The 25,941-nt window shown below is 52.1% G+C and overlaps 1 protein-coding gene across 1 annotated transcript in view; it reads right to left on the bottom strand.

Annotated features, from left to right (window-relative positions):
* PLXNA2 (plexin A2) overlaps positions 1-25,941 on the bottom strand; it is a 137,344-nt gene that overhangs the window by 36,385 nt on the left and 75,018 nt on the right. The window contains exons 7-14 of the mRNA XM_059487865.1: positions 25,242-25,395; positions 24,701-24,797; positions 22,878-22,992; positions 14,374-14,574; positions 12,461-12,557; positions 11,663-11,856; positions 4,771-4,922; positions 737-854 (exon numbers count right to left, since the gene is read on the bottom strand). Coding sequence (XP_059343848.1) covers positions 737-854; positions 4,771-4,922; positions 11,663-11,856; positions 12,461-12,557; positions 14,374-14,574; positions 22,878-22,992; positions 24,701-24,797; positions 25,242-25,395 — 1,128 coding nt within the window. The remainder of the gene's footprint in view (positions 1-736; positions 855-4,770; positions 4,923-11,662; positions 11,857-12,460; positions 12,558-14,373; positions 14,575-22,877; positions 22,993-24,700; positions 24,798-25,241; positions 25,396-25,941) is intronic.

Raw genomic sequence — 25,941 nt, 5'->3', positions numbered from 1 at the left:
ACAGCTCAGGGCCCCTGCTGCAGCCAGGGAGCTGCTCTGGGGGCCGGGACTGGGCACGACATCCCTGAGTGCGTCCACAGCCAGGTTGGATGGGGCTTGGAGCAGCCTGGGGTAGTGGAAGGGGTGGCACTGGGTCTTTGAGGATCCCTCCCAACCCAAACCAATCTGTGATTCCATAATCACTGCTCTGGGGGCTGGGACAGGCCACGGCATCCCTGAAGTGCCCGAGGCCAGGTTGGACGGGGCTTGGAGCAGCCTGGGCTGGTGGAAGGTGTCCTGCCCATGATAGGGTCTTTGAGGATCCCTCCCAACCCAAACCAATCTGTCATTCCATTATCACTGCTCTGGGGGTGCAAAGCTGGATCCAAACACTGTGGGAGCCCTGGTTTATCCAGAGTGAGCTCTCCATCCTGCAAGCTGTGCTTGTTGAGAGAGCCACCAAAAACTGAGCTACACCAGGGGGAAAGCCCCAGGAAAAAACTGAGCAATTTCAGGACTGTAATCTGGAGCTGGAGCCCCTCTGTGTGCCAGGCTCAGCTCCAGGGGACACACATGCTGTCCCCAGCAGGACACTCACCACAAACTTGTAGTACTGAACTGACTTGGCCGTCAACTTGTGCACCAAAAACCGAGCAAACCCAGGGGAAAAGCCCCAGAAAATCCCAGCAATTCCTGCGGAGCTGGAGCCCCTCTGTGTGCCAGCCCCAGCCCGCGCTGTCCCCAGCAGGACACTCACCACAAACACGTACTGCTGCGCTGACTTGGCCGTGAACTCGGGCTTGCACTCTCCGATGCACAGGAGCACTGGGCCGGAGCTGATCCCTGGAAGCGCCTGCCCCATTTCACAGACGATCCTGGAAGCACAAATGCCTCAGTGGAGCTTTGGCAGGAGGTGCCAGCAGTGCCCTGCTCAGCTCCACGCTGCCATTATTTCTCCTTTCTCCCCCCCCCCCAACCCTTAACTTTGATATCTGCCTCTTTGGAAGGAGTTAATTACTAAGTCTATTTTTACCCTGTGTAGTAATTTAAAGGAAAAAAAAAATCAAAATGAGACATAATTATTACAAGCTGTAAACTCCAGAGCAAAGCAGAGCACTAATGGCAATATATTAGCCAGTAGCAAAGCGAGTGCGAAGTCCTCAGAGTAACAGATGAGTTCATTAAGGGAACAGCTCACACTGCAGACTCCCAGTTAATCACAACTGCAGGAGAAACCTGCTGGGGGATGATAGAGACAGCCCTGGAGAGCAGCTTCTGCTGGGGACAGGGCTGGCTGCCACAAACACACTGCTGCTGGTCACAGAGCTTGTCCCCATGCTTCTGGTGCGGTGCAGCTCAGCCCCGTGGGCACATCCTGAGGCTGGGAAAGCTGCAGGGCCAGGGGGAGCTGCTGGGGTTCACCACAGATGATGATGAACTACCCCAAAAGCCCAGGGCAAAGCTGCAGGGCCAGGGGGAACTGCTGGGGTTCACCATAACTGATGGATGAACCCCAAAAGCCCAGGGCAAAGCTGCAGGGCCAGGCAGAGCTGCTGGGGCTCACCACAACTGATGATGAACAACCCCAAAAGCCCAGGGCAAAGCTGCAGGGCCAGGCAGAGCTGCTGGGGCTCACCACAACTGATGATGAACAACGCCAAAAGCCCAGGGCAAAGCTGCAGGGCCAGGCAGAGCTGCTGGGGCTGCCCATGGCTGCTCACTGAGGATGAATAACCCCCAAGTCCCAGGGCACTGGGGATGAGTGACACCAGCTGGGGACGGGATCAAGTGGATGCCAGGCATGCCAGCAGGTCTGGGGGAGGTTTTCAGAGGGGCATCAGCTGGCAGGGCTCTCCAGATGGACCTGCATGCTGCTTGCTCCCACAGCAATGCTGGCAGGAGAAATTCGAGAGCATCCCTGCAGGCTCTGAGAGGCCGAGGGTGGGAGGAACCTGCCTGGAAATCAGAGAGGGGGATTGGAGATGGGAAATTGGCCTCGGGGAGGAAAAGCTGAAGGCAGGAGGTGCAGTTCCACCTGTGAGAGGATCTGACCCTGGGAGTGGGACCAGAGAAGAGCCAGAGAAGCCTCTGCCTGCTGAGGCTGAAGGACAAGGGAGCTCTCCCTCCTCTGCCCATCACACACAAAGACATAAAAGGCCCCAATTTGGGGAGTTGCCTTCAGCAGCATTAAATTCACTGCAAATAAAAAATAAAATAAAATAAAATAAACCACGAAGACTGAAGGAAGAAAAGAAGCTGCCGTGCACAGGTGATGCCAGGAGGCCTGATGAAATACACACATGCTGCTAAAGAGCTGGAACGTGCACGTCCTCGTTGCTGCACATCAAAAGGGGCTGCCTGGAGAGACTGCTGCCTTTGGAGAGCAGGGATTGAAGCCTCTCAGCTCCCAGCCTTCCTCTGCCACACGCTCCTCGCTCTGCCTTTCAAGCAGACATCGTCCCTGCACCTCTCTGCCTGTTATTCCTTCACCTCTCCCCATCCCTCCTCCTCCTCCTCCTGGAGAGGAGCCCACTCCGAGCTTGGGGCCATGCAAACAAAGCCTGGGGTGACTCCTGGCACCCCAAGGGCAGCAGAGGACAGGGGAGGCTCTCTCTGCCCAAGGAAACACCAGACTCTCAGCTCTGCCAGCACAGCGGCAGCTGCAGCCCGGCCCGGGCAGGGATGGGTGTGGGACAGGGCACAAGTGACCGGGCACACCTGGTGCCCAGCCCTGCTCAGAGCCAAAGCCCCAGCAGGTACCTTGTTACAAAATGATGCATTCGGCAGAGCTGTAGGGTGCTGATTGCCGGGCTAAGTGGCCCTTTCACCAACATTAACCTAATTGCTGGCTGATAGATTGCGGGGCTGGAGCATATGGCAGAGTCATTACAGTCCTGGAATTCAGTCTGCCCACAGAAGCCTTAAGAGGGTCCTTTTATCTGTATTCATCTTTAAAAGGCAGCTCTCATGCTAACGCTTGCTGTTATCTGCCCAGGGTAAATGTTTTAATGATGTTAACAAACTTTGAAAGCTCAAGAGCCGTAATTAGAGTCATGATTATAAAATCAGGGTCTCATACCATCAAAGGGGGATAATTTCATAATCTTCCATCCTTTATTTGAAAAATAAAATATAACAACGTACTGCTCAGCAGAACAGCCCCAACTGCTCGCAGGGATGGGGTATTGGTGCCATTCCTGCAGCAGCCCCAGGCATCCTTCACCCTGTGATCCAAATTCCATCTGCACTGCCCCTCGCTGCTCCAGAGGGGTCAGCAATGCCCCTGCTGCCTCTCAGATGGGCAAAGAAACACCAGGAATGGACAAAACCCAACCAACGCTGCCACGTGCTGCTGGTGACAGGTCCTGGGCCTGCTGGGGTCTGAGTGGGAGCCACCAAATGCATTTCCCCGCAGAGGAAAATGCATTTCCCCGCAGAGGAAAATGGATTTCCCCGCAGAGGATGAAGCTGGGGCAGATCTGTGCTGCTGGGAGTGCCCATGGGACCTTGGCCAGCTCCACACTCACCAGCCCTACCAGGCCACCATGCTGGTCCCAGCAGGAGGTGACACAACCCAAAGGGACACATCACCTGTTTCTGCTGTCCCACCCAGCAGGGATGTCCCCAAACACCCCCTGAGCCCCCCCAGCCCAGCCCCGAGGGGCAGCAGAGGAGCGGCTGCCGTGCCGACGCGTTCATTTGCCCGTCCCCTGTTCCAGGCCTGTTTTCCAATTTGGGGCTGACATTTTTCTCAGTGAAACAAATGGATTGACTGCAGGGGAGCCCACTCGGAGCGCGGGGCTGTCAGCGCCTCGCCCGCCTAACAAATGGCTGCTGCAGCCCGGGCGCCGGCGGAATCCCGAGCGGGATGGATGGGGAGGCAGCAGCAGCAGCAGCAGCAAGGTGCTCATCAGCAAAGGTGCTTAGCCAAGCAGGAACTGGTGTGCAAGGAAACAGAACGTTTAATGCAACTCAAAGCGCTGCTTAACCCCTGCAGAGAGAGTCCAGAGTGCGGGGATGTGCGGGAATGGGCAGGAATCCCTTCCCATGCCCACCTCCACAGCCCTTCCCGGTGAGGGTTTGGCCTCCTGAGCGTTGGCTGGAGGTCAGGGGGTGTGGGAATCTACAAAATTGGAGGGTTTTGAGAAAGCTGCAAGGTGCAGGCAGAACTGTGAGTACAGCTAAGCAGCAGCCATGAGATTGGTCAGCAGTAAAAGTATTTAAACTGCAGAAAAGCAAAAGCAAATAGAACAATGGTCTGTGTATTAATGCTTGTCTGAATAGCTCTCCAAGCTACAGAAAGTTTATCTAGCAACATATTGAGAAGGTTAAAGCTTAATAATGGAGCTCTGTTGTGTTTTAAGGCTTACAAACAGGTATTGTATTGGAAATAAGCAAGCATTGTTTTAACCAAAGGTACGTGTGCTTATAGTGGTTACATAGAACTGCTGTCAATATAGAATATATACTATACAGATATAAATACTGTCAATGTGCTTTTGCTTTGTGTGATTAGTCAAGAAGCTTATAAAGTAAGTTGTAACATTAAGTTCTGTGTCTGCTGCCTGGGATGTGAGCTGCTGGCATCTTCCCATTGTCATAACCATGGAATGAGACTGATGCTGGAAAATAAACCAGCTCGAGGCACGTCCACAGCAGCCCCATCCCATTTGTGTCTTTAAATAACCCCCAGCAAAGGTAAAGGGAGGAGCTCTGGGGGGTGCCCAGCCCCGGGGACAGGTGAGGGCACAGGTGAGGGGACAGGGAGGGGACAGGGCAGGGGACACTCACTGCTCGGCCACCACGTAGTGCTCGGGCAGGGGCGTGCACTGCACCCCGGCCACCTGCACGCCCTGAGCGATCTCAGAGAAGTCCAGGCCCAGGTTCACCCCACGGATGGTCACCCTGGTCCCTCCTTCCGGGGGCCCCGACAACGTCAGGATCTGCAGGGAGACAGCACAGGGTGAGGGGACGTGGGGTGTGATGGAGGCTCCCAGGACGAGGTGAGAATCTTGACTCCATGTTACAGAAGGCTGATATAGTATATCATATCATATCATATCATATCATATCATACTATATATCATATCATATCATGTCGATACATTAAAACTATGCTAAAAGAAATAGAGAGAAAGGATTTCATCAGAAGGCTGGAAAGGAATGAATAATGAAATCTTGTGACTTGACCAGAGAGTCTGCCACAGCTGGACTGGGATTGGTCATTAAGGAAAAAAAATCCACATGGAACGAATCAAAGATTCACCTGTTGGTGAGCAACCTCCAAACCACATTCCAAGCAACCAGATAATTCTTGTTTGCATTTCTTTTCTGAGGTTTCTCAGGAGAAAAATCCTAGTGGAAGGATTTTCATAAAACATGTCAGTGACAGTGACATCCCCACCAGGCCCCTTGTTCAGCCCCATCCCTGGTTTGGAACCTCTCCTGCTGCCAGACAAGCCAGGGCCACCCCTCCTGGCTCTTCTGGGTGTCCTGGAGGAGCCCAAGGATGCTGAAATCCATCCATGCCCTGCTCCAAGAGAGAACTCTGAGGTCCCTGAGCTGGCCAAGAAGAGTGGGCAGTGCCATTCCCAGACATCCTTGCAGAAGGACACACCTGGCTCCTGTCTCCATCCAGAACAGGGTAAGTCACCTTCCAGAAGCAGCCTGGTGCTTGGAGAAGTTTGCCTTCTGCCTTGGCTGTAGTCTGAATGTTAATGTCACATTTTATTAGTGACTTGGCACCTCAAATGACTTAAAAATGCTAAAGGGTGAGGTGTGTGCTTTCAAGCTGCCTGTTTATGGCCTGCCTCAGCCATAATCATCCCTGCTTCCCCGGACTTGCATTAAGGACAAGATCCTCTTCAATTAGGAGTATAAATTTCAATAATGCATGGTCACAAAATTTGGACCCAGGACTCTCAGACAGTTATCCTGAATCTGCCACCGCTCTGTTGTTGCTCTTGGGTGAGTTTCTCATCTTCCCTGTGCTGCAGTTATTAATAAATAAACACAATCCATAATAATGCAATTTAATTAATTTAATGGATAAATCTTGTTTATGCTTCTTTGTTCCACCCTTGTCTTTGGCAAAAATACTTGAGCTCCTCAGAACCTTTCCCTCGCTGTTTCCAGATGGATGGGTGGGTTTTTCCACCTCCTCAGGAGTGAGGAATATGGCCAAACACCAGTGCCACCATCCCAGCAACCTGTCCCACAGCAGCCCTTATGGAACACCCCTGTCCCCATCACTTCTGTGCTTCCCAGTTCCCCAAAGCATCTCCAAAATGACACCCAAGATCTTCAAGAATTAATCCCACCATCCCCACTAAACCAGTGGCCACATCCAGGTGGTTTTTGAGCACTGCCAGGGTGACTCCAGCACTTCCCTGGGCATTCTGCCCCGTTTTTGGCTGAGGTTATTCCAGCTCCATGCACCCACCAAGCCACCCCCTCCTTCCTCCACATCCTTTAATTCCCACCTCCCTCTCCCCTCCACCGCCTGCTGGAGGATTTTAATTTATTCACCACGCAGTGCCTGTTGTGCTGCTGTTCCCTGTAACTCACACCATGGCCTGTCTTGTACCATTTAGCTCTGGGAAGTGCTCATAAACCCACTACAAAACCAAGCTGGGTTGTGTTACACCGAGTCCTGGAGGCCTGGTGGTGTTTACATCACTGCTGGGGAATCACCTGAACTTGGCTGACAGTTACAACTGTCCTCTGCAGCTCTGGATGATGTTAAAATGCATTTGCTGGGGCACTTACTCCGCTGTCTCGTTGTCTCATCACTGCTCAAACAGAAAGAAGTCACTGCTTGCCATTTCCTGAGCTGAGCAGGAGCAGCAGGGCTGAGAGGCCTCCCCGAACAAAGCCCAGCTGATGCTGTATTTTAAAAATGTCCTGACCTGGAAAATCCCCAATATGGAGCTCCACTCGACCTAGATTTTAGTGGCCACTAATTGAACAGTTTTGAAGTAACTGTGCCATAAAGCAGCCCCAGGGTTAGAGCAGATGCATTCAATTAATTACAGCTGGAGAGATTCAGTCAAAATCGCAGAAAGAAGATAAGTCTTAAAGGTCCCGGTGCACCCAGAGCTGGGCACCCTCTGAGCAGCATCCTCGTTGGGGTGAGCAGGAGGCACCTCAGCACAGCCAGCCTGGCCTGCCTTAATCCCAGCTGGGAGCTGCAGGGCTGCCAGCCCAGATTTCTGATCTGAGACAGACAGGATTAGCAAGAAATATTCCCCAATTTCAAGAAAATCACTTCACCAGACTGGCTTTTCACTTGGAGCTCTGTGGAGGATGAAAAGGAGCTGCAAATGACAGCTGAGGAAGAGAAAGGCCACTCCAGGAATTGGACATTTGCTGTTTAGGAATCTGCACCTCTGCTGGAAGTTTTTTCAGTTTGTTTGCTAAACTGAAGCAGCTTGAAAGTCACTGAGATCTAAGTGGGGTGTGGGAGGCAGAATTATCCTGAGCAGGTCACCTCTCCCCACTGCAGAGACAAACCCCAACCCTGTAATGATGCTGGACAGACCAGGTGTGCAGCCCTGTGTTAGTGATACAGGGACGAGGGGCTGCCAGGAGCTCACATCCTGCCCTTGGTCAGGGAAGGGCTGCAGGTGCTTCAGAGCCCTTCTCTTATTGCTGCTTTTTACCTGAAACCAAGGTGGGGACCCCAAGGCTGGAACCTAAGAGATTCCCCAAGGCTGGAACCCAAGGAACCCCCTAGGTTGGAATCCAAGAAATCCCCAAGGCTGGAACCCAAGGTACCCGCAAGTTTGGGATCCAAGGGACCCCCAAATTTGGGATGCAAGGAATCCCCCAGGCTGGGATCTAAGGAACCCCCAAGGATGGAGTCCAAGGGACCCCCAAAGCTGGAATTCAAGGGATCCCCCAGGTTGTGATCCAAGGATCCCAGGGACCCAGGAGTCCCAGCCCAGTGCTAGAACCTTTCCCCTCGCAGCCTGCAGAGGACACAGCTCCAGCAATGAGGATAAATGTTCTCAGTGTCATTTCTTGCTGCTCGAATCTTTCAGCGTTTCTGACACGAAGCAACATTTTGCCTGCAGAAGAAGTCAGAGAGGAGCTGGGGAGAGCTGGGGCTGCTGGGGCTTTCCCTGAGGAGCTGCAGGGAAGGAAGGCACAGAAGTCAGTGAGGATCCAGGGAGAGCTGGAGCTGGAGCTGCAGGGAAGGCGCAGCCCTGCACAGCGAGCCCTCGGCATCTGCTGGGGTGCACAGAGACCCCAACCAACGGCCCAGCCCCTGCCCCCTCCCCAGCCCCAGCCACCTCCATCCTCTTTGTGTTTTTCTGCTGCTGCTCCGAGCCCTGGATCCCGGCTGATGAGCCCAGCGGGGAGGCAGCACATGAGCATTGTCATCCCGGCATGATCCCTCCTTGTCTCTGCCTCAGCTGATGGCACATTCAGAGCCTAATTGTTATCTCAGCAGAGCAACTCCATTATTCAGCCTGACACTGCCCCCCCTTCAGCTGTTTGTTGCGCTGATGTTATATTAATGAGGCCTGCAAATAAATGAATAGGAGATCAGAGCGCCGCTTGTTCGCCAGAAATCTGATTTTTATTTATTTATTGCTAAGGCCACGGGCCGGGTGGAAGATTTAAGCGGCTGAGGGGACTTTGCTGGGGAGGGCTGGACCTCTCACTCAGTGACAGGACTGCAAATACCCGGCTGCTCATTTACTTTTAGAACTATTAAGACACCATCTCCTTATTTATGCATCCCCCGAAGGCACTGGCGCCAGGCCCTTGACCTCAGCCTTGTCACAAAGAGTGAACCTGGCCAGATGAAGCAAAAGGAGTGGAAAACCAGCCCATATTAAAGGCTCTTTTACTCTGGGTAATCCAGGCTGCAATGTGAGCTCCAGTATGAGAGCAAACCCTGCTCCCCAGTCCTGTCACTGCTGGTGCCCAGGGGATGGAGGATTGGCACCAGTGCCAGCCTGGACCTGCCAGGGCCAGGGCAGAGTGTCCTCCCATCTGTATAGCTCTGCAGCACTGGGCATGGCAAAATGGTACCCAAAATCCTGAGAAAACTCAGATATTGGGAAAGGACCCAGCAGCAATGAAAGCTGGGAAGGTCTCATGGTCTCCTCCACAGTCTCAGACACAGACCTGGGGATGGAGTCGAGAAATCTGCAACAGCAGAGCTCTGCTCTTTTCTGCTTGGACAGAGCCCAAAAGTATTGCTTTCAAGTTGGACAGTGATAAAACACTTGGTGGCAGTGCCCTGCCTGCAGCCAGCTGCCAGAGCCAGCCTGGCACTGCTCACATGCGAGTCACTTGGTGCTTTCCCCTTCTCTGCCCAGCTCAAGGAGGGGCAGATAAAGAATTCCAACATTTCTTTGAATTGACAACTTTCTGCATGGTTTATGGGGAAGCAAATCTCAGCAGAGGCTGTTTTGCTTCTTGTAGCACAACCTTGTGCAGCAGAACAGAACTTGGGCAAGAGAAATTTGGGTTCTGCCCAGTGGCAGGGCAAGGGGAAGATCCAGGGGAGCCTTTAAGGATTGTTTTGTCTCTTGGTAGCACAGCTGGGACTTGGAAAACAAAGAGACCAACCGAGCAGGGAAAGGACAGGCTTCCAACCCATTTTAGTGCTTTCTTATCCCTGCACAACCAGCCACCAGCTCCACTCTGCCCTGTACAAAACTGCATGAGAGAAATCCTGCACAACAGAAACACCTGCACAAAGAAAAACCTGCACAAAGACACACCTGCACAAGAGAAACACCTGCCGAGCAAAGGTGTACCACTGGCAGAAGGCCTAAGGCAGCAATACCAAAATACCAAAACCCAATCTGGTAATGTCCCTGAGGATGGATGGACCCTCCTCAGTGACACCATTCTCCTGCCAGCCCCACCCAGCCCCAATACAGCAGCAGCCTCTGTGCTTCCTCCTCTCCTCCATAAAAGGAGGTTGATGGCTCCCTCCCACGGGATCTGAGCCAGTTTAGTTAAACCAGGGCAAAAACTTATTTAATTTAAGATGAGAATTCCACACTCACTTGGGTTTTGATCCATTTGGCAGATTTTGGGTGCTGTGCAGCAGTGCCAGCAGCATTGGTGTAACAGACAACTCTGATCCTGCTGTGTTACACCTTTTGCAGTGTGGATACACACCCAGGGCAAGGGAGGCTTTTTTGGGGATTTAATTAACTGAGAAACCCAAACCTGCCTTGGTTCCCACCTGACAGGAGTGTCACTCCTCATAGCAGCGTTAACAGAGCGAGTGCAGTTTCACTGCTGAAAATGCTCCTGGGACACATTTTGCATCCCTCAGTGGGCTGAGCAGAAATATCAGAACCACCAACTCCAGACTAATTAGCTCCCTGGTTTAATTAGCATTCCCGCCACAGTCTGTGGCGGTCACTGCAGCGTGGGTGGGGCAGAGGCTGCACACTAAAACATCCCAGAAAGTTCTGGAGTGTTTTACCCACATTTCTCAGGGCTGGGCGGATTTTGGGGCACCACAGGGGGAGTGTGGCAATCACACATCCTCTGAACACAGAGAGAAACACAGCATTTCCCAGGATTTTCCTGGGTAAGGCTGTGAGAATGCTCAGAATGAGAATTAAAATGATCCTTACCTTCATTTCTTGCGCCTGTTATGTACATGTGGAATGCGTTATGGAGATTGTTTACCAAAGGGTGATTTGTTAATTGGACTCAGGAGGTGGTGTTTGGATTCATTGTCCGATTGGATCCACCTGTGTGTTGGACTGGCTGGCAAGAGTGATGGGATTTTCTTGGTAGTAGTACAATGCAGTGCAGTAGTAGTAGTATAATAGTGTATAGTACAGCAGTATAATAGTGTATAGTCTCAAGCTACATCAGGGAAGGTATAGGTTGGATATCAGGAAGAAATTTTTCACCTAAAGAATAATAAAGTACTGGAATACTCTTCCCAGGGAGGTGCTAGAATCACCGTGTCTGGATGTGTTTAAAAAAAGACTGGACATGGCACTTGGTGCTGTAGCCTGGTTGATGTGTTAGCGTATAGGTTGGACTCGATCTTAGAGGTCTCTTCCAGCCTCATAATTCTGTGATTCTGTGTGATTCTGCGTAGTACAATATAGTGTATAGTACAGTTGTCTAATATAGTGTATAGTACAGTAGTATAATACAGTGTAGTGCAGTAGAATAATATAGTGCATAGTATAGTAGTAAAGTATGAGTATAGTAGTAAAATATGGTGTATAGTATAGTAATATAATATAGTGTAGTATAGTAGTATAATATAGTGTAGTGCAGTAGTATAATATGTATCTACATACAGTATTGTATGATATATATATAGTATATATCTATCATACAATATAGATATATAGATACATAGATATATCTATACATTTAAATTGATGTATCTAGTATATCTATATCTATCTGTATATCTCGTGTATATCTATAGCATCTATCTATCTAGATATATTCTATATAGATATATAGTGTATATATATACTGTATATCTATAGTATATATACTATATATCCGTACAGTATATACCTATATAGATATATAGTACGTATATACTATATATAGTATCATATGCTAGAATAAAGCATTTAATCAGCCTTCTGCAGTCATGGAGTCAATGCACTCATCCCCATCCAGGGTCCCGCTGCCACGCCAGGGGAGCAGGGGCTGGGGCCGGGCTCACCTCGGTGATGCGCGGGTTGGAGCACTTGACGTTGTGTCCGGCCCAGTGGAGCCAGGGCAGGGCGCCTGGGGAGCTGCAGTGGGGCCGCAGCGTGCAGCGCCCCTCGCCGCTGCACCAGCCGCACGCGAACCGCGGCTCGGCCTTGAGGCACAGCCCGCAGCTCTCGCGCTGCGCCGCGCACTTGTACAGGTGCACTGCGGGACAGGAACAGGGGGTTAGCCGGGGAGGGGATCCTGGGGGGCAGCTGGGGCTGAGGGGGGTTCATTCAGGGGGCAGCTGGGGCTGGGGGGGCAGCTGCGACTGGGGGATTCGCTTGGGGTGCAGCTGGTACCAGGGGGGCACTGCAGAATTACTGGGGGTGCAGCTGGGGCTGGGGGATTCCCTCTGGATGGAGCTGGGATTGGGGGATTCACTTGGGACACGGCTGGGATTGAAGGGATTCCCTCAAGGTACAGCTGGGACTGGGGGATTCACTTGGGACACAGCTGGGATTGAAGGGATTAACTTGGGACATGGCTGGGATTGGGAGATTCCCTCAGGATACAGCTGGGATATACCCTTGAGGTACAGGTGGGATTGAGGGATTTCCATGGGACACAGTTGGGATGGACAGATTCAATCAGGACTGAGGGATTCCCTCGGGGTGCAGCTGGGATTGGGGATTCCCTCAGGATACAGCTGAGAATTGGGTATTCCCTCAGGATACAGCTGGGATATACCCTTGGGGTATAGCTGGGATTGAGGGATTTCCAGGGGACACAACTGGCATGGCCTGAAGCCAATTCAAGCAGATTTTACCTTTCACGTTCTCCGGGTTGTCGATGACGAAGTTCCCGTTCCAAACCACGGCAAAGTCCACTGCCAGGTTGCTGATGTCCATCCCATCATAGAGGTACTGCAGGGTAAGATCCAGAGTGAAATGCCTGGGGAGACAACACTCCCAGGCAAAGAGGTTTTTTTGAGAGAAACCATCTTTATTCTCTGCTTAAAAACATCTGCTGGTGCCTCAGACACCACATTTTTACACTTCATCTCCAGGGCTCTGCTTTGAGTCCCTTCTCCTCATCAGGAGGAGATAATTAAATCAGATCTAGTCCTTGTGAGAGGTAACAGATTAATTATTCCTCTTGCAGTGCCTGCTCTCATCACTCAGTCTCTGGCTTGCCAACACAGCCCCTCCAGGTAACCAGACTGGGACTGGAGCTGCCCTCAGGCTGCTTCTTGCCCAGTTTGTGACTGAGAGCTCCAGAACCCCTCTGCAGAGCTTTGCAGGTGGAACAGGAAAATAGAGCAAAAATAGATGGTGCAGAGCCCCAGCCACTGCCTCAGCCTGCCCCAGGACAGCACTGGCCTGAATTATTCCCCTTTTTATGACATCTGGGGGCCGTGGCTGAGTGAGGCTGGATGCTGCAGCTGAATTCCCAGCGAATGCTGAAATTCCCATTATCACACCCAGCACTGGCCAGGCCCCACTCTGGAGCTCTCTTTAGGTCAACCAAAGCTGCTAAAAAGACTTCAGGAGGTGAGTGAGCATTGCCATGCTCCCTGGGAGGAGGGAGTGGTGATGAAAGCAGGGCAGAGTGCTCTGCCTGTCCCTGGGCAGCAGCTGTGCAGCTTTAACTCACGTTTGACTGTGCTGGGTTTTACTAAGCTGGCGTGGAACAAGAAGCTGTGAGTCCAGAATGGCCCCCACATCCTCCCCCTACCACTTCCTATCAGCCCAACAGCAATAAAAGTGCTTCTCTAATGCTTATAAATCACTCTGGATAGGAAAAGTACTATGTACTATTAATGCATTTATTATCCACCAAGCTGCAAGGCCCAAAGACGGCCAGCGATGTATAAATATCCAGTAAAACTTTAAAAAATTCAAAACTTCATTAACAATTTAAGGCCATCTGCACTGAATATTCAAGTGGACCCTGTTGTGCTGCCTAAAACAAACTGACTGTGCCCTTTTTGCCCAGGGCCCTTTCTGAGCACATGGTGAGCAGAGGCAGGGCCACGCTCGTGAAGGGACACAGGAGACCCAGATTTGGGCTGTGGATCAGGGTGGGGGTGCCTGGCTTTGCCATTTGTGTTTTGGCATCACAGAGTGCCCAGCAGGGTGAATTTGTGATGTTCTGGTGAGGCTGAGTGCTGTCTTGAGGAGGGGATAACCCTGCCCTGCTCCTGGGCAGCATCACCTGGGCAGCATCACTCCGCGATTCCCCTTTCTTGGGCAGCATCACCTGGTGATTCCCCTCTCCTGGGCAGCATCACCTGGTGATTCCCCTCTCCTGGGCAGCATTCCTCGGTGATTCCCCTCTCCAGCCCCGCTCTCTCTCTCTCCCCCATCACTTTCCCTCTCCCCCTCCTTCCCCGCTCTCCAGCCCCGCTCTATTCATCCAGCCACCGTGACCTGGGATGTGACAGCTCCCCGATAAGGGGTCTGTGATTCTCCTTATCTCCCCGCGTGTGAATTAGCCTGCCTCAACACCTCCTGCATTCCCTCCTCCTCCCCTTTCCCAGGCTGACCTCCCACAGGCAGCCAGGGCACTCCAGAGCCAGCATCTCCTCCCTGTGGGGATTCTCCCACCCGGGATTTGGGATTAGAGAGATTTTCCTCCCTCCCTGGTGCTGCCAGCCCTGCCCATGCCCATGCTCATGCCCATGCCCACACCCATGCCCATACCTATGCCCGTGCCCATGCCCATGCCCCTCTCACGCACCGAGCTGTTCTGGCACTGCACGCTGGAGCTGTTGAAGCGCAGGGCGGGCACCCTGTGCACGATGCCCTGGATGCTGAGCACGCACTCGTAGCCCCTCTGGCCCGACTGGGGCTGCGGCAGGTTCCGGGCCCTCAGCGTGATGGGCTTCACCTCTCCCACCGGGATCAGGATCTCCTCCGTGGGGAACAGCTGCGGGCAGTCCTGGGGGGCAACGGGAGAGGGGGGCGAGGTCAGGGGTGAGGTGTGCTGGGGATGCTTGAGCATTTTAGCTTTTATATTTTTTATACTTTTAAAATATATTATATATTTTATATTTTTATATATATTTATATTTTTATGTTTTATATTTTTATATTTTTATATTTATACTTTTTATATGTTATATTTTTATATTTTATATTTTTATATTTTAATTTTTTCTTATATATTTTTTATATAATTGTTATCCTGCAATTCTCCAAATCCTGCAAAATTTGGAGTGTATAACTCCAAACTCCATACTTGTATTTCTTATATTTTTCTTTTGTTTTTAAATATAATTGTAATCCTGCAATTCTGCAAATCCTGCAAAATTTGGAGTGTATAACTCCAAATTCCATACTTATATTTTTTAAATTTTTCTTGTTTTTTTATATATAATGTAACCTGCAATTCTGCAAAATTTGGAGTGTATAAGTCCAAACTCCATACTTATATTTTTTATATTTTTCTTATATATATAATTTTAATCCTGCAATCCTGCAAAATTTGGAGTGTAGAACTCCGAACTCCATACTTATATATTTTATATTTTTCTTATATATATATTTTTATATAATTGTATTACTGCAATCCTGCAAATCCTGCAATATTTGGAATGTATAACTCCAAACTCCATACTTATAGTTTTTATAATATAATTTTAATCCTGCAATCCTCCAAATCCTGCAATATTTGGAGCGTATAACCCCAAACTCCATACACAGTATGACTTTGGAGCTATATATGTTATATATATGGAGTTATATATATATAATGCTGCTCTCCCGTTTTGGTCAGACACAACAATTCCTCTCCAGGCTGGCAATCAAGCCTCAGTGTCTCAGGCTCTGAGAGATGCGAACAAAACCACGACACCTTCCCATCCAAAGCATGTGTGACTCTGTGAAACACCATTGCACAGATATCCAGGTCACCCAAGCACAAACAGAATGTCTGAATGAAACCACAAAAATGACTTATCAGCTGCTGGTGACGGTGTGACATCCCTCCCGTGAGATCTCAACATCCCAAACATTATCTCTGCGCAACACACTGGGAAATACAATTTTTCTCCAATTTCTGCAGCAGGAACTGCAGCACCTCTGACCACCAGCTGTATTTACATTCTGCTCAGCTCTAATTTGCTTTGATCTAATGGAACGAGGTACCTAAGTACCTGTAAGCACCTGACACTGAGTGATTAATCCCCGGCTAAAGCAGGAGTTTAGAACAAACACGTCAGTCTCCATTCCCTCTGCCAAATCCCAGAGTGGCACCCCAGGCCCCTGCAGCCTGGGGATGAAAGGGAATCGTGCTGATGGCAGTGCCAGGAGCCATCGTGCCCAGGATCCTGTGTGCAGGGGGGAAATGGGGAAAATCCCCCTCCCCAGGGCAGGCAGCCCCCAGCCAGGGCCAGGGGAAGTGTTTCAGCATGGCTCAAGCCAGCTGTAAATGAGGAACAGATGCTCTGCTCTGGAGCAGCCACTCGCTTAAACTGCAGCCTCATAAACCTTTTTAGCGGCACTTTTCCGTATATATATTTTATTTTATTCCTAACAGGGACTTTCACGGATTAACAGCCAAGAGTGATTTCAAACTCCATCAGCTGTGCTGGGGAGGGAAGGGAGGCCCTTTCCTGCAGAGGAGAGGGTTCACAGGCTGGGAGGGAATGGCATTCCCTGCTTCCCACTGACCCTGGCCGTGGATCCAGCCCCAGCTCACCACCAGCAGACTCCCTGGATTCACAGCATTTTCCATCCAACTCTGCACATTCCTTCCCCTCCTGCAGCACCACTCACCTGTGCCACCTTCCACTCAACACCTGCCTGCACTAAGGCTTTGATGTCACCCCAAAGTCCCATTGAGCTCCAGCAGAAAGGGGCCCAGCCCCGAGGGCTGGAAGGAAAAGCAACCCAGAGCTGCAGAATCCTTTACCCCATTACAACTGAAAACAAAATATCTCCACTTGCATCAGCAGTGGGAGAACTCCAGTGCACAGTCCTGAAAATAATGAATATGTTATGGACCATTATCCCTCCTGGCCAGCTCAGTCCGTGAGGAGACTGCTAAGGAAGGGCTCCTTCCTTCCCAGGCACAGGAGGGGACTCCATCCCACATCTGCTCCCCGCTGCTGAAAGTGCTGCCAGCAAAAACTGCTCTGCCATCATTAGAGACAAGCGGGGCAAAATAGATTTATCTTTTTTTCCATTCCTTTGGTTCCAGAGGATGGAAAATGTCACGCTGGGGTTGTGGGGAAGGCGAGGCAGCCTGTGCAGGAGCGAGCGGCCCCTCGGCGCTGGCTGACAGCTGCAGTGATCACACCAACAAGGGACCCACGCTGGGGATGCAGGGATCTGTGGGAGGATGCCAGACTCCAGCACGGCCAGGATGCTCGTGGGCAGCCACGCTGCTGCAGGCAGTGCCTGCTGAATTTCTGAGCTGGGCGAGAGGAGCTGCAGGGGCTGGGGTCAGCTCAGACCCTCAGAGCCTGTGCAGCCCCTGCGGGCATTTCCAGCCCCGGGGAAAGCTCAGCTTTCAGGGCTTTTCTTTTTCCAATTTGCTTTTTAAATTGCTGCTTCAGTGATGTACACCCACGGCCCTGCACAGCCACATCCCTGCACCCCAAATCCCTGAAAATCCATGTCCTTGTACCCAAATCTCTGCACAGCCACATCCCTGCACCCCAAATCCCTGCACAGCCATGTCTCTGCACCCCGAATACCTAAAAACCCATGTCCCTGTTCCCAAATCCCGCACAGACACATTCCTGCACCCCAAATCCCTGAAAACTCATGTCTCTGCACCCAAATCCTTGCACAGCCTTGTCCCTGTACCCAAATCCCTGCACAGCCACATCCCTGCACCCCAAATCCCTGAAGACCCATGTCCCTGCACCCCAAATCCTTGCAAACCCATGTCCCTGCACCCCAAATCCCTGAAAACCCAATTCACCACACCCAAATCCCTGCACAGCCACATCCCTGCACCCCAAATCCCTGCACAGCCATGTCTCTGCACCCCAAATACCTAAAAACCCATGTCCCTGTACCCAAATCCCGCACAGACACATTCCTGCACCCCAAATCCCTGAAAACTCATGTCTCTGCACCCAAATCCTTGCACAGCCTTGTCCCTGTACCCAAATCCCTGCACAGCCACATCCCTGCACCCCAAATCCCTGAAAACCCAATTCACCACACCCAAATCCCTGCACAGCCACACCCCTGCACCCCAAATCCTGCACAGCCATGTCCCTGCATCCCCAAATCCCTGAAAATTCACCACCTCTCCCAGCTGCTCCCTGGTGTAACAGCCACTGCTCAGGTAAATTATTTTGTCAGGAGTTTATTTATCATCGGTTGGGCAGCTCCTCTGTCCGTGCTGATCCCCTCAACAGGAATTTCCCCGGGAAGGGTTGGCAGCACCAGCCAAGGTCCCTGCTCGTGTCCCTGCAGTGCCAGGCTCAGCCTGGGTGCCCCATCCTGGCTCCCTCCCCAGGAAGAGCCAGAACCAGCCAGAAAACACCGAGCGAAGGCGGTGGAACACACAGCTCGTTCCATAATCAGTTTACTTTGTTTTTTAATTCATGAGAGGTAAATCCTGCAGCGAGTCAGAAAGGCCATTATTGCCTCCTCTCTCTAAACAAACAGGCAGAATCCTCTCATTATCCTCCTTGACTTCCCGGAGCCAGAATAAACACGGATCAGATCTGCTGGAGGAAGACAAGGCTGGGGTGCCTGAGTGGCACAGACTCTCGGGGAATGTTCTGCCTGTGAAGTATCAGCACACACAATTTACAAAGACATTTTATGCTTCTCCAACACTTTTTAGCCTCAAAGACTCCAAGGTCTATAAATACCTTAAAGACCCACGTTCTGCAGCTGTCTCTAGAGCAGAACAGAGCACCCATGGTTATTATTTGTGTTTAACCGAGCAGTTTTAGTAGGTCAAACCTCCTTGCTCTTATTTGGAAAAAAAAAAAATTGCCTAGAAATGGCAGGCAATTCTTCTGACTAGAGGATTTAGCCCAAATGGCAGAAAATAGACTGTTTCTGTACTTTTCATCTTCAAAAAACCCCCGCAAACTCTCCACAAATGTTAACTTGCCGCACGTTATTTTAAAGTTATAAACATAACCCAATCTGGCACGTGAATGTAAACCCCTGGTTCACAGTTGTGCTCCCAATGATATAAATTACAGTCCCTGTCACTCATGGAAACACATTATCCTTCATTTATGCCACTGGAAGGGAGAGCAGCCCCCGCTCCTTGGAAAGCAGACATGAAAGGAAGGCAGCTGGAGCCCAGCCTGGCGAATCCCTGACCCACACCATCAGCCCTGAGCTCCAACCTGGGTCTTCTCCATCGCTTTGGGAGGCAGGGGGATGTTCAGCACCTTTCCCTGCTGTGAACAGCCCTCTGTGTGCCAGGAGCAGCTCCCTGGCCCAGGGTACAGGCAGGAGCATCTCCCTCTGCTCCTGCATCCCTTCCCTCCTGCCTCCCTCCCTCTGAGCACCAAACATCCCCAGCACGGCTGATAAAAGCACTGCCACGGCTCAGAGCTGAGGGAATTTTGCTGAAACCGGGCTTTTTGCTCCTATTTCAGGCAAAGGCGTCTCCCCAAAGCGAGGTGCGACCCTGCAAAGTCATTGGCTGCCTTTGGTGGCCTGAGCTGTGGCTCTGAGTCACCTCCAGCACATCTCAGCCCTGCTGGCGTGGGGATTGGCAGGGCAGCTCTGCAGGGCTGGTTCTGGTTTGTTCTGTTTCCTTCAGGGCACATCAAGCAGCACTCAGCACCCAAGGGCACAGCCAGGGGCAAGGGCGTTGCCATAAAATCAGTGGGAATTCAAAGGAGCCCCAAGGGCACCGAAATCCCCAAATCTGGAGCTCTGTGTCCCCAGATCAGCGTCCCCCCGTGGAAATGGCATTATCAGCACACACTGGACATCAAAGAGGGACGGGCTCTCACATCCTGGGGAGCTAAGAGGATTTATTTGGTTCTAGCTCTCCTCTGGGATGGGGTGTGAGGATGTTTATGAATCCACATTCCTCCTCATTTAGAGAGAGACACCATAAAACCTCTCACACACACAAGCCAAACCACACCAAGCACATTAAAATGGCATCATTGGCTTGATTGGGGTTTTTTAAAGTGGGACAATCAGTGCTCCACACCCAGGAGAATCTCTTGGAGAAATCCTGATTTAGTGGGGGCAAGGTCTGAGCAGGCACCTTCAGCTGACAGTGAAGGCTCTGACCAGGGAAAGGATGGGGAAATAATTGCTTCTCTAATAATTAACTCCTAAAGAATTGGCTACATGAAAATGGAGACCTCAGAGGATCTCAGAAATTCCCAGGAGAGGGAGAACATCAGGAGCAGCCAGCTCTGTCCTGCAGTATCCCTCTGCTGTAAAGGGTGTGAAATACCTGCATCCACTGACCAGCGACCCCAAACCACAGCTCCGCTGTTCCTAAAGCACCCACCCACCTTTGGGGCTCCCTGAGCTCTGCCCTGGGATCTGAGCACACAGTTCCTGTTGGCAGGGCAGGTGGAGGGATGAGGAAACTCCCTGGGCTGTATTTCCATGGCAGGCAGGGCAGAGGCTTGCAAGGAGCAAGAGCACAGCCCATGAAAAGGGAATTTCTCTCCCCCGTCTCCTCCCGAAGCGGCTGAGGCTTGCAGCCCTCGTTCCTCCTCCAAACAGACAACTCCTGGGAGCATCAAAGGGAGCTCGTTACACATCCAATCCCATCGGGATGCCAGCTCTGATGGGCCAGGAGTAAAAGGGAATATTCAAGATATTTTCCCTTAAATTAAAGATAAAGACGCGAGCGATGTGCAGGCCCGTGTGAACACGTGTGTAAACCTTACGTAAGGAGAGGCACAGGGGACTGAAAGTAGGGCACAGGCACGGAGATCCCCACTCCAAACACCACTGGCTCTGCTGGGGAGGCAGCCAGGGGAAGCACAAACAATTTCCTAATACATCAGGCCGTGACACAATGAGAACATTGTGATCTGAATTGGTTGAGGAGAGGAAACCCTCCATGAGGCATTTGCTTATTTGTGTGTTGGTGAAGAGCCCACAGCAAAGGCATCATCACCGGCTGTGTGTGAAGGGGAAATTCATTGCTCTTAAATGAGCAAACACATTTACTTGGGGTGGTTTGGCCTGCGCTCAGAGGTCTGGGGGAGAAATGATGGAGAGCACTTGTATCATTATCATCAGCCCTTATCAAAGGTAATCACCAGCAAGGTGTGAGGTGTCCCAAAACATCCCTGGTGAGAAATCCTGGGCAAGATGAAGACAGAGGAAGTTCTTTGGAGACAGCCCTGTGATCCCAGCAGGAACTTCAGGGACGCCAACTGTTCCTCTCTCCCTCTGTGTGACCTGAGGGTGCTCCCAGGAGGAAAACAGAGATGATGGGATTGTTCTGCTCTAGCAGGGACTTGTCAGACACTGCTGAAATCCCAGGGTTGGGGGCCCAGAGAAGGGAGAGCTCCACCTATGCAGATGGGAGAACAGGGATGCTTGGAGTGTGGAGGAGAACCCACCCCAGCACCCAAGAGGAGGAGAGGCAAAGGGTTTTGCCTTCTCTTGATATGGTGAAAGGAAGTTTCCTGACTTTGAAAGATGGAGAAAGGGTTTGGTTTGTTCCTGGGGTGGAAGCTCCTCCCTGGGCACCCATTCCCATCCTTGGGTCTGCAGCTTCCCACCAGCTCCTTGCACAGCTCAGGAATGACTCTGCCCTTTACCTCTCCTGGCAGCCAGGGAGACACAGGAGTGGAGTTTACTCCCAGTTTAGCACCAACCTGGCTAAACTTTCACTCCTTTTGACAGCTCAGCGTTTACACCCCTGACTGATCCCTCCTGTTTTTCTCCATCTCCATCACTCACTGACAAGGATTTGTCTGGATGCTGGCACACTTTCCTCTGTTTTTCTCCTATTTGTAGATGTCCTCACTGCTGCCTTTCCCACTTTCCAGCACCCTCAGGATTTCCAGAGCCTCTTTTAAACCGTTTTCCCCCTGCAGCTTTAGGAGCTGCACTCATTTCAGGTGCTACAAAGCTGTTTGTAGGAGCAGTGGGGGCAAAGAGCAGGACCCTGCAGCACCAGGACCCTGTGGGGATGAATCAGGCAGGACAAGGAGTGCAGAAACCCAGGACCAAGGGCTCCTTGCAGTGGTAAATCAGGATTTGTGCTAACAAACCCCTTTCCTCCACGGATGCCTCTGCCCTGGGACACTCAGGAGAGCTGGCACAGCCACTCACAGCCTGTGCCTTTCCAAGTGTTAAAAGCATTTTTGGATGGGAGCCCCACAGCTTTTATGAGCTGCTAAGAGAGATGGCTCCGGGTCCAGGGTGCTGGAACCCAAACCAGCTCCCTTTTCCAAAATCTGGGGCTGTGCTCTTTGGTAATTCCTTCATCAGCCACAGTCAGGCTCTGCCATAAATCCCAACAGGAGGGACCAGAGCTCTGCTCAGAGCGAGCAAAGCAGAGCTGCTGGAAGTGCTGGAGTCTCTGGCACCCCTGGGGGAAAGCACTACAGCAATTACTGTAATTAATGAACCTGGGCATTCCCACACTGCAGGGGAGGCTCAGCTCTGCTGCTCAGGTCAGGAGCAGCACTTCAGTGACACCAGCACTGCCCTGCTTAAAGCTGCTCCTGCACTTTTGGGCACCAGACAGACCCACAAAGCTCACATGAACACGGTTAGGGTGCTTGGGGCATGGAAAAGCAGAGGGCAGAGGGAGGAATCCCAGCGTGGTACTGTCACAGACAGCTTTTATGGAAAATCCTTTCCTTAGGATTCTTCCTCCTGAGAAGCTGGGAGGCCTCAGGAACAAAATGCAAACAATGGTTATCTGCTGCTGTGCAATGCAACAGGTGCATCTGGGATTGGTCTCATGTGGTTGTTTCTAATTAATGGCCAATCACAGTCAGCTGGCTCAGACAGAGCCCAAGCCACAAACCTTTGTTATCATTCCTTCTTATTCTATTCTTAGCCAGCCTTCAGAGGAAATCCTTTCTTCTATTCTTTTAGTATAGTTTTAATATAATATATATCATAATTATAATATAGTTAATAAAATAATATATATCGTAAAATAATTATAATATCTATAATAAAATAATATATATAATAAAATACTCATTAAAATAAAAAATATCAAAAAATAAATCAAGCCTTCTGAACCACGGAGTCAGATCCTGTCTCTCCCCTCACCCTGGGGCCCCTGAGAACACCATCCCGTGGTACCTCGGAGACGTTGATCCTCCCCTCCTGGAAGGAGCAGGTGGTGGGGTCGTGGGTGCACAGGTTCCTGTACTTGCACCAGTGGCAGCGGAAGGCACTGTTCACACAGGACAGGCACCTGGGGGGAGAGCAGGGTCAGCACAGGCCTCAGCACCCTGGCAGGGCTGCAGCCTCCTCCAGGCCTTGCCAGAAATTCAGCCTTCCTGGGAAAGCAATTCCTTTGGTGAAGAATTCCTTTGATAGAGCACAAAACAAGAAACGACTTTGGGAAAACACACACAGCTCCAAAAACAGACCTGGGGCAGCCTCACAGTTTATCCCAGAGTAAAATGCAAGCTGGGATTTACTGCACATCCTTGGATTGGTTTAAATAGAGCAGGGCACTGCACGGGCACCAGGCTGGGGCTTTGGCTCCTAGGAAAGAAGGCAAGCCTGGCAAAAATGGGATCAGTTGTTCTGCAAGTCAGGAATGCTTCAGGGCATTCCTGCCTGCCCTGGGAGTGCAGGGGGTGCTGCAAGTGCTTGTGATTCATGTTGGGGAAAAGAAAATAACTGCTTATGAAATGTTTTTGAAAGAACACAGACCCTGTTCAGCCCCAGGGGACCCAGCTGCCAGCAGAGCGGCCGGGTGGGTTTTGTTCCCCTCTCACAGAGAGGCAGGAGCTGTGACAGCTGCCAGCCCTGGCAGTTGCCACCTCCTCCATCTCCGAGGCCACCCCTGGTGCCACGTGGCAGCTCGTGGTGGCAGCAGGATCAGCTGTGCCCGTGGATTCGGGCCATGCCCTGCCCGTGGCTCCAGGCACTGCAGAGGGAAGTGCCCGGGATTGCTGGAGCCAGGCCAGGCCGGGCAGACAAATGTCACCAGGGAGGTGGCAGCGTGGCCTGGGGCGGCTCTGGAGAGGAGCAGAGCAGCTCTGCAGGCTGGGCTGTCCCAGCTGGGCACAGGGAGCAGGGCAGTGCGAGAGCTGCTGCCACCACAACAGCTCCGAGGGCTCATCGTGCTCTCCTGAGCATTCTGCTGGCCTCCACAGCCAGGGGAGCTTGTTCTGATCACCACAGCAAATCTGGGGAGCGCTGAGAGCTTCTTTAATTACTCATTTGTCTACCCGATTCTGTCCCTCTTTGGGTCTGTAGCACCTTATCTCACCTGGCCTGGCCTCCAGCATTCCCAGCAGGGGCTCCCACAGCCAGCATCCCACCTTTTCCTGCCCACCTTCCCCTCCTGCATCCCACCTTTCCCGGCCCACCTTCCCGTCCTGCATCCCACCTTTCGCTGCCCACCTTCCCCTCCTGCATCCCACCTTTCCCTGCCCACCTTCCCCTCCTGCATCCCACCTTTCCCTGCCCGCCTTCCCCTTCTGCATCCCACCTTTCCCTGCCCACCTTCCCCTCCTGCATCCCACCTTTCCCGGCCCACCTTCCCGTCCTGCATCCCACCTTTTCCTGCCCACCTTCCCCTCCTGCATCCCACCTTTCCCTGCCCACATCCCACCTCCTCCATATCCCACCTCCCGCCTCCCCAGCCCCTCTGTTCTGCCTTCCCCAGCAATCCCTTCCCATTCCCCATTCCCCATTTCCCATTCCCCCATTCCTCATCCCCCATCCCCATCCCCATCCCCTCCCGGCTCCATCCCGCTCTCAGTTGCGGGATCGCGCAGCTTGGGGGCACCAGCAGGTTGAGGTTGCTCCCGGCTCTGCCTCCTCCGCTTCTCCCGGATCCCCCCGAGCCCTCCCTGTGCCCCGGGCCCGGTGCCACCCCCAGCGCCCCCTCCCCAAACCCTCGGGGCTGTTTTTGGCTCCGCTCAGGGTGGGGAGGGGGCACTCACAGATGGTGGGCGCTGCAGTTGTAGAACTTGAACTCGGTGCTGACGAAGGTCCTGCCGGTCTCCCGGGACTTCAGCTGGAGCACGACCCCGAACCAGTCTGGGGACAGAGCAGGGCCTGTCAATGTCCCTGCTGTCCCTGCTGTCCCTGCTGTCCCTGCTGCTGGCACAGCCAGGGCTGGGGATCTGCTGCCCACTGCCCTCTGCTGAGCCCCCTGCTGCTGCTGCACTGTTTAACCAAAGGTACGTGTGCTTGTAAGTGGTTACATAGAACTGCTGTCAATATAGAATATATACTATACAGATATAAATACTGTCAGAGTGCTTTTGCTTTGTGTGATTAGTCAAGAAGCTTATAAAATGAGTTGTAACATGAAGTTCTGTGTCTGCTGCCTGGGATGCGAGCTGCTGGCATCTTCCCATTGTCACAACCATGGAATGAGAAATGCTGGAAAATAAACCAGCTCGAGGCGCGTCCACAGCAGCCCCATCCTGTTTGTGTCTGTAAATAACCCCCAGCCAGCACCAAGGAGCCACCACTTACCCTGATCCACGGGGATGGCAGGGACGTCTCTGGCTGCTGGTGACACGCAGAGCACCTGGCTGCCCGACACCTGCCCCTCCACCTCGCTGAGGTTCCCGAAGAGGCAGCTGACGCCGGCACTGAGGTCTGGAGCATCGCTCACCCGCAGCCTGAGCTGCAGCACGGACAGCAGGGAGCAAAGCAGAGCTGTCAGCAGGCAGGGCAGCCCAGAGCTCCCTCAAATCCCCAGCCCTGCCCGTTTCCCACCCAAAACAACCCCCTGAAATCACACACCTGCCCACAGTTGGTGCCAGCTGCCCTGTGATGGGGAAGGGAGGGGGAAAAGGGAAGGCAAAGATGTTCTGTGGATGCAAACCATGTTGAGCCTTGGGGTGCTGGCAATGGCAGATTTTTGTCCCCTGGTTGCTTTGCCAACCCCAGTGCCTGTGGCAGGACCCTGAGAGCAGCAGGGACCATCCCCAAAGCCCTGAGCTCAAACCACCTCCCTCCCCACTGCATGGATGGGGGAGACCACCCTGCCCTGGCTGGGAGGAGAGTCCCCAGTGTCCCCAGAATGGCTGGGGAGTGTCCCCAGTGTCCCCAGAATGGCTGGAGAGTGTCCCCAGTGTCCCCAGAATGGCTGGGGAGAGTCCCCAGTGTCCCCAGAATGGCTGGGCAGTGTCCCCATGGCAAACCAGTGTCTGCAGGGCTGAGCCCCCTC

The sequence above is a fragment of the Ammospiza nelsoni genome, chromosome 23 (genome assembly GCF_027579445.1).
Source record: "Ammospiza nelsoni isolate bAmmNel1 chromosome 23, bAmmNel1.pri, whole genome shotgun sequence".
NCBI lineage: Eukaryota > Metazoa > Chordata > Aves > Passeriformes > Passerellidae > Ammospiza > Ammospiza nelsoni.
Note: the sequence above shows the minus strand (reverse complement) of the source record. Positions and strands in the feature narration are given on the sequence as shown.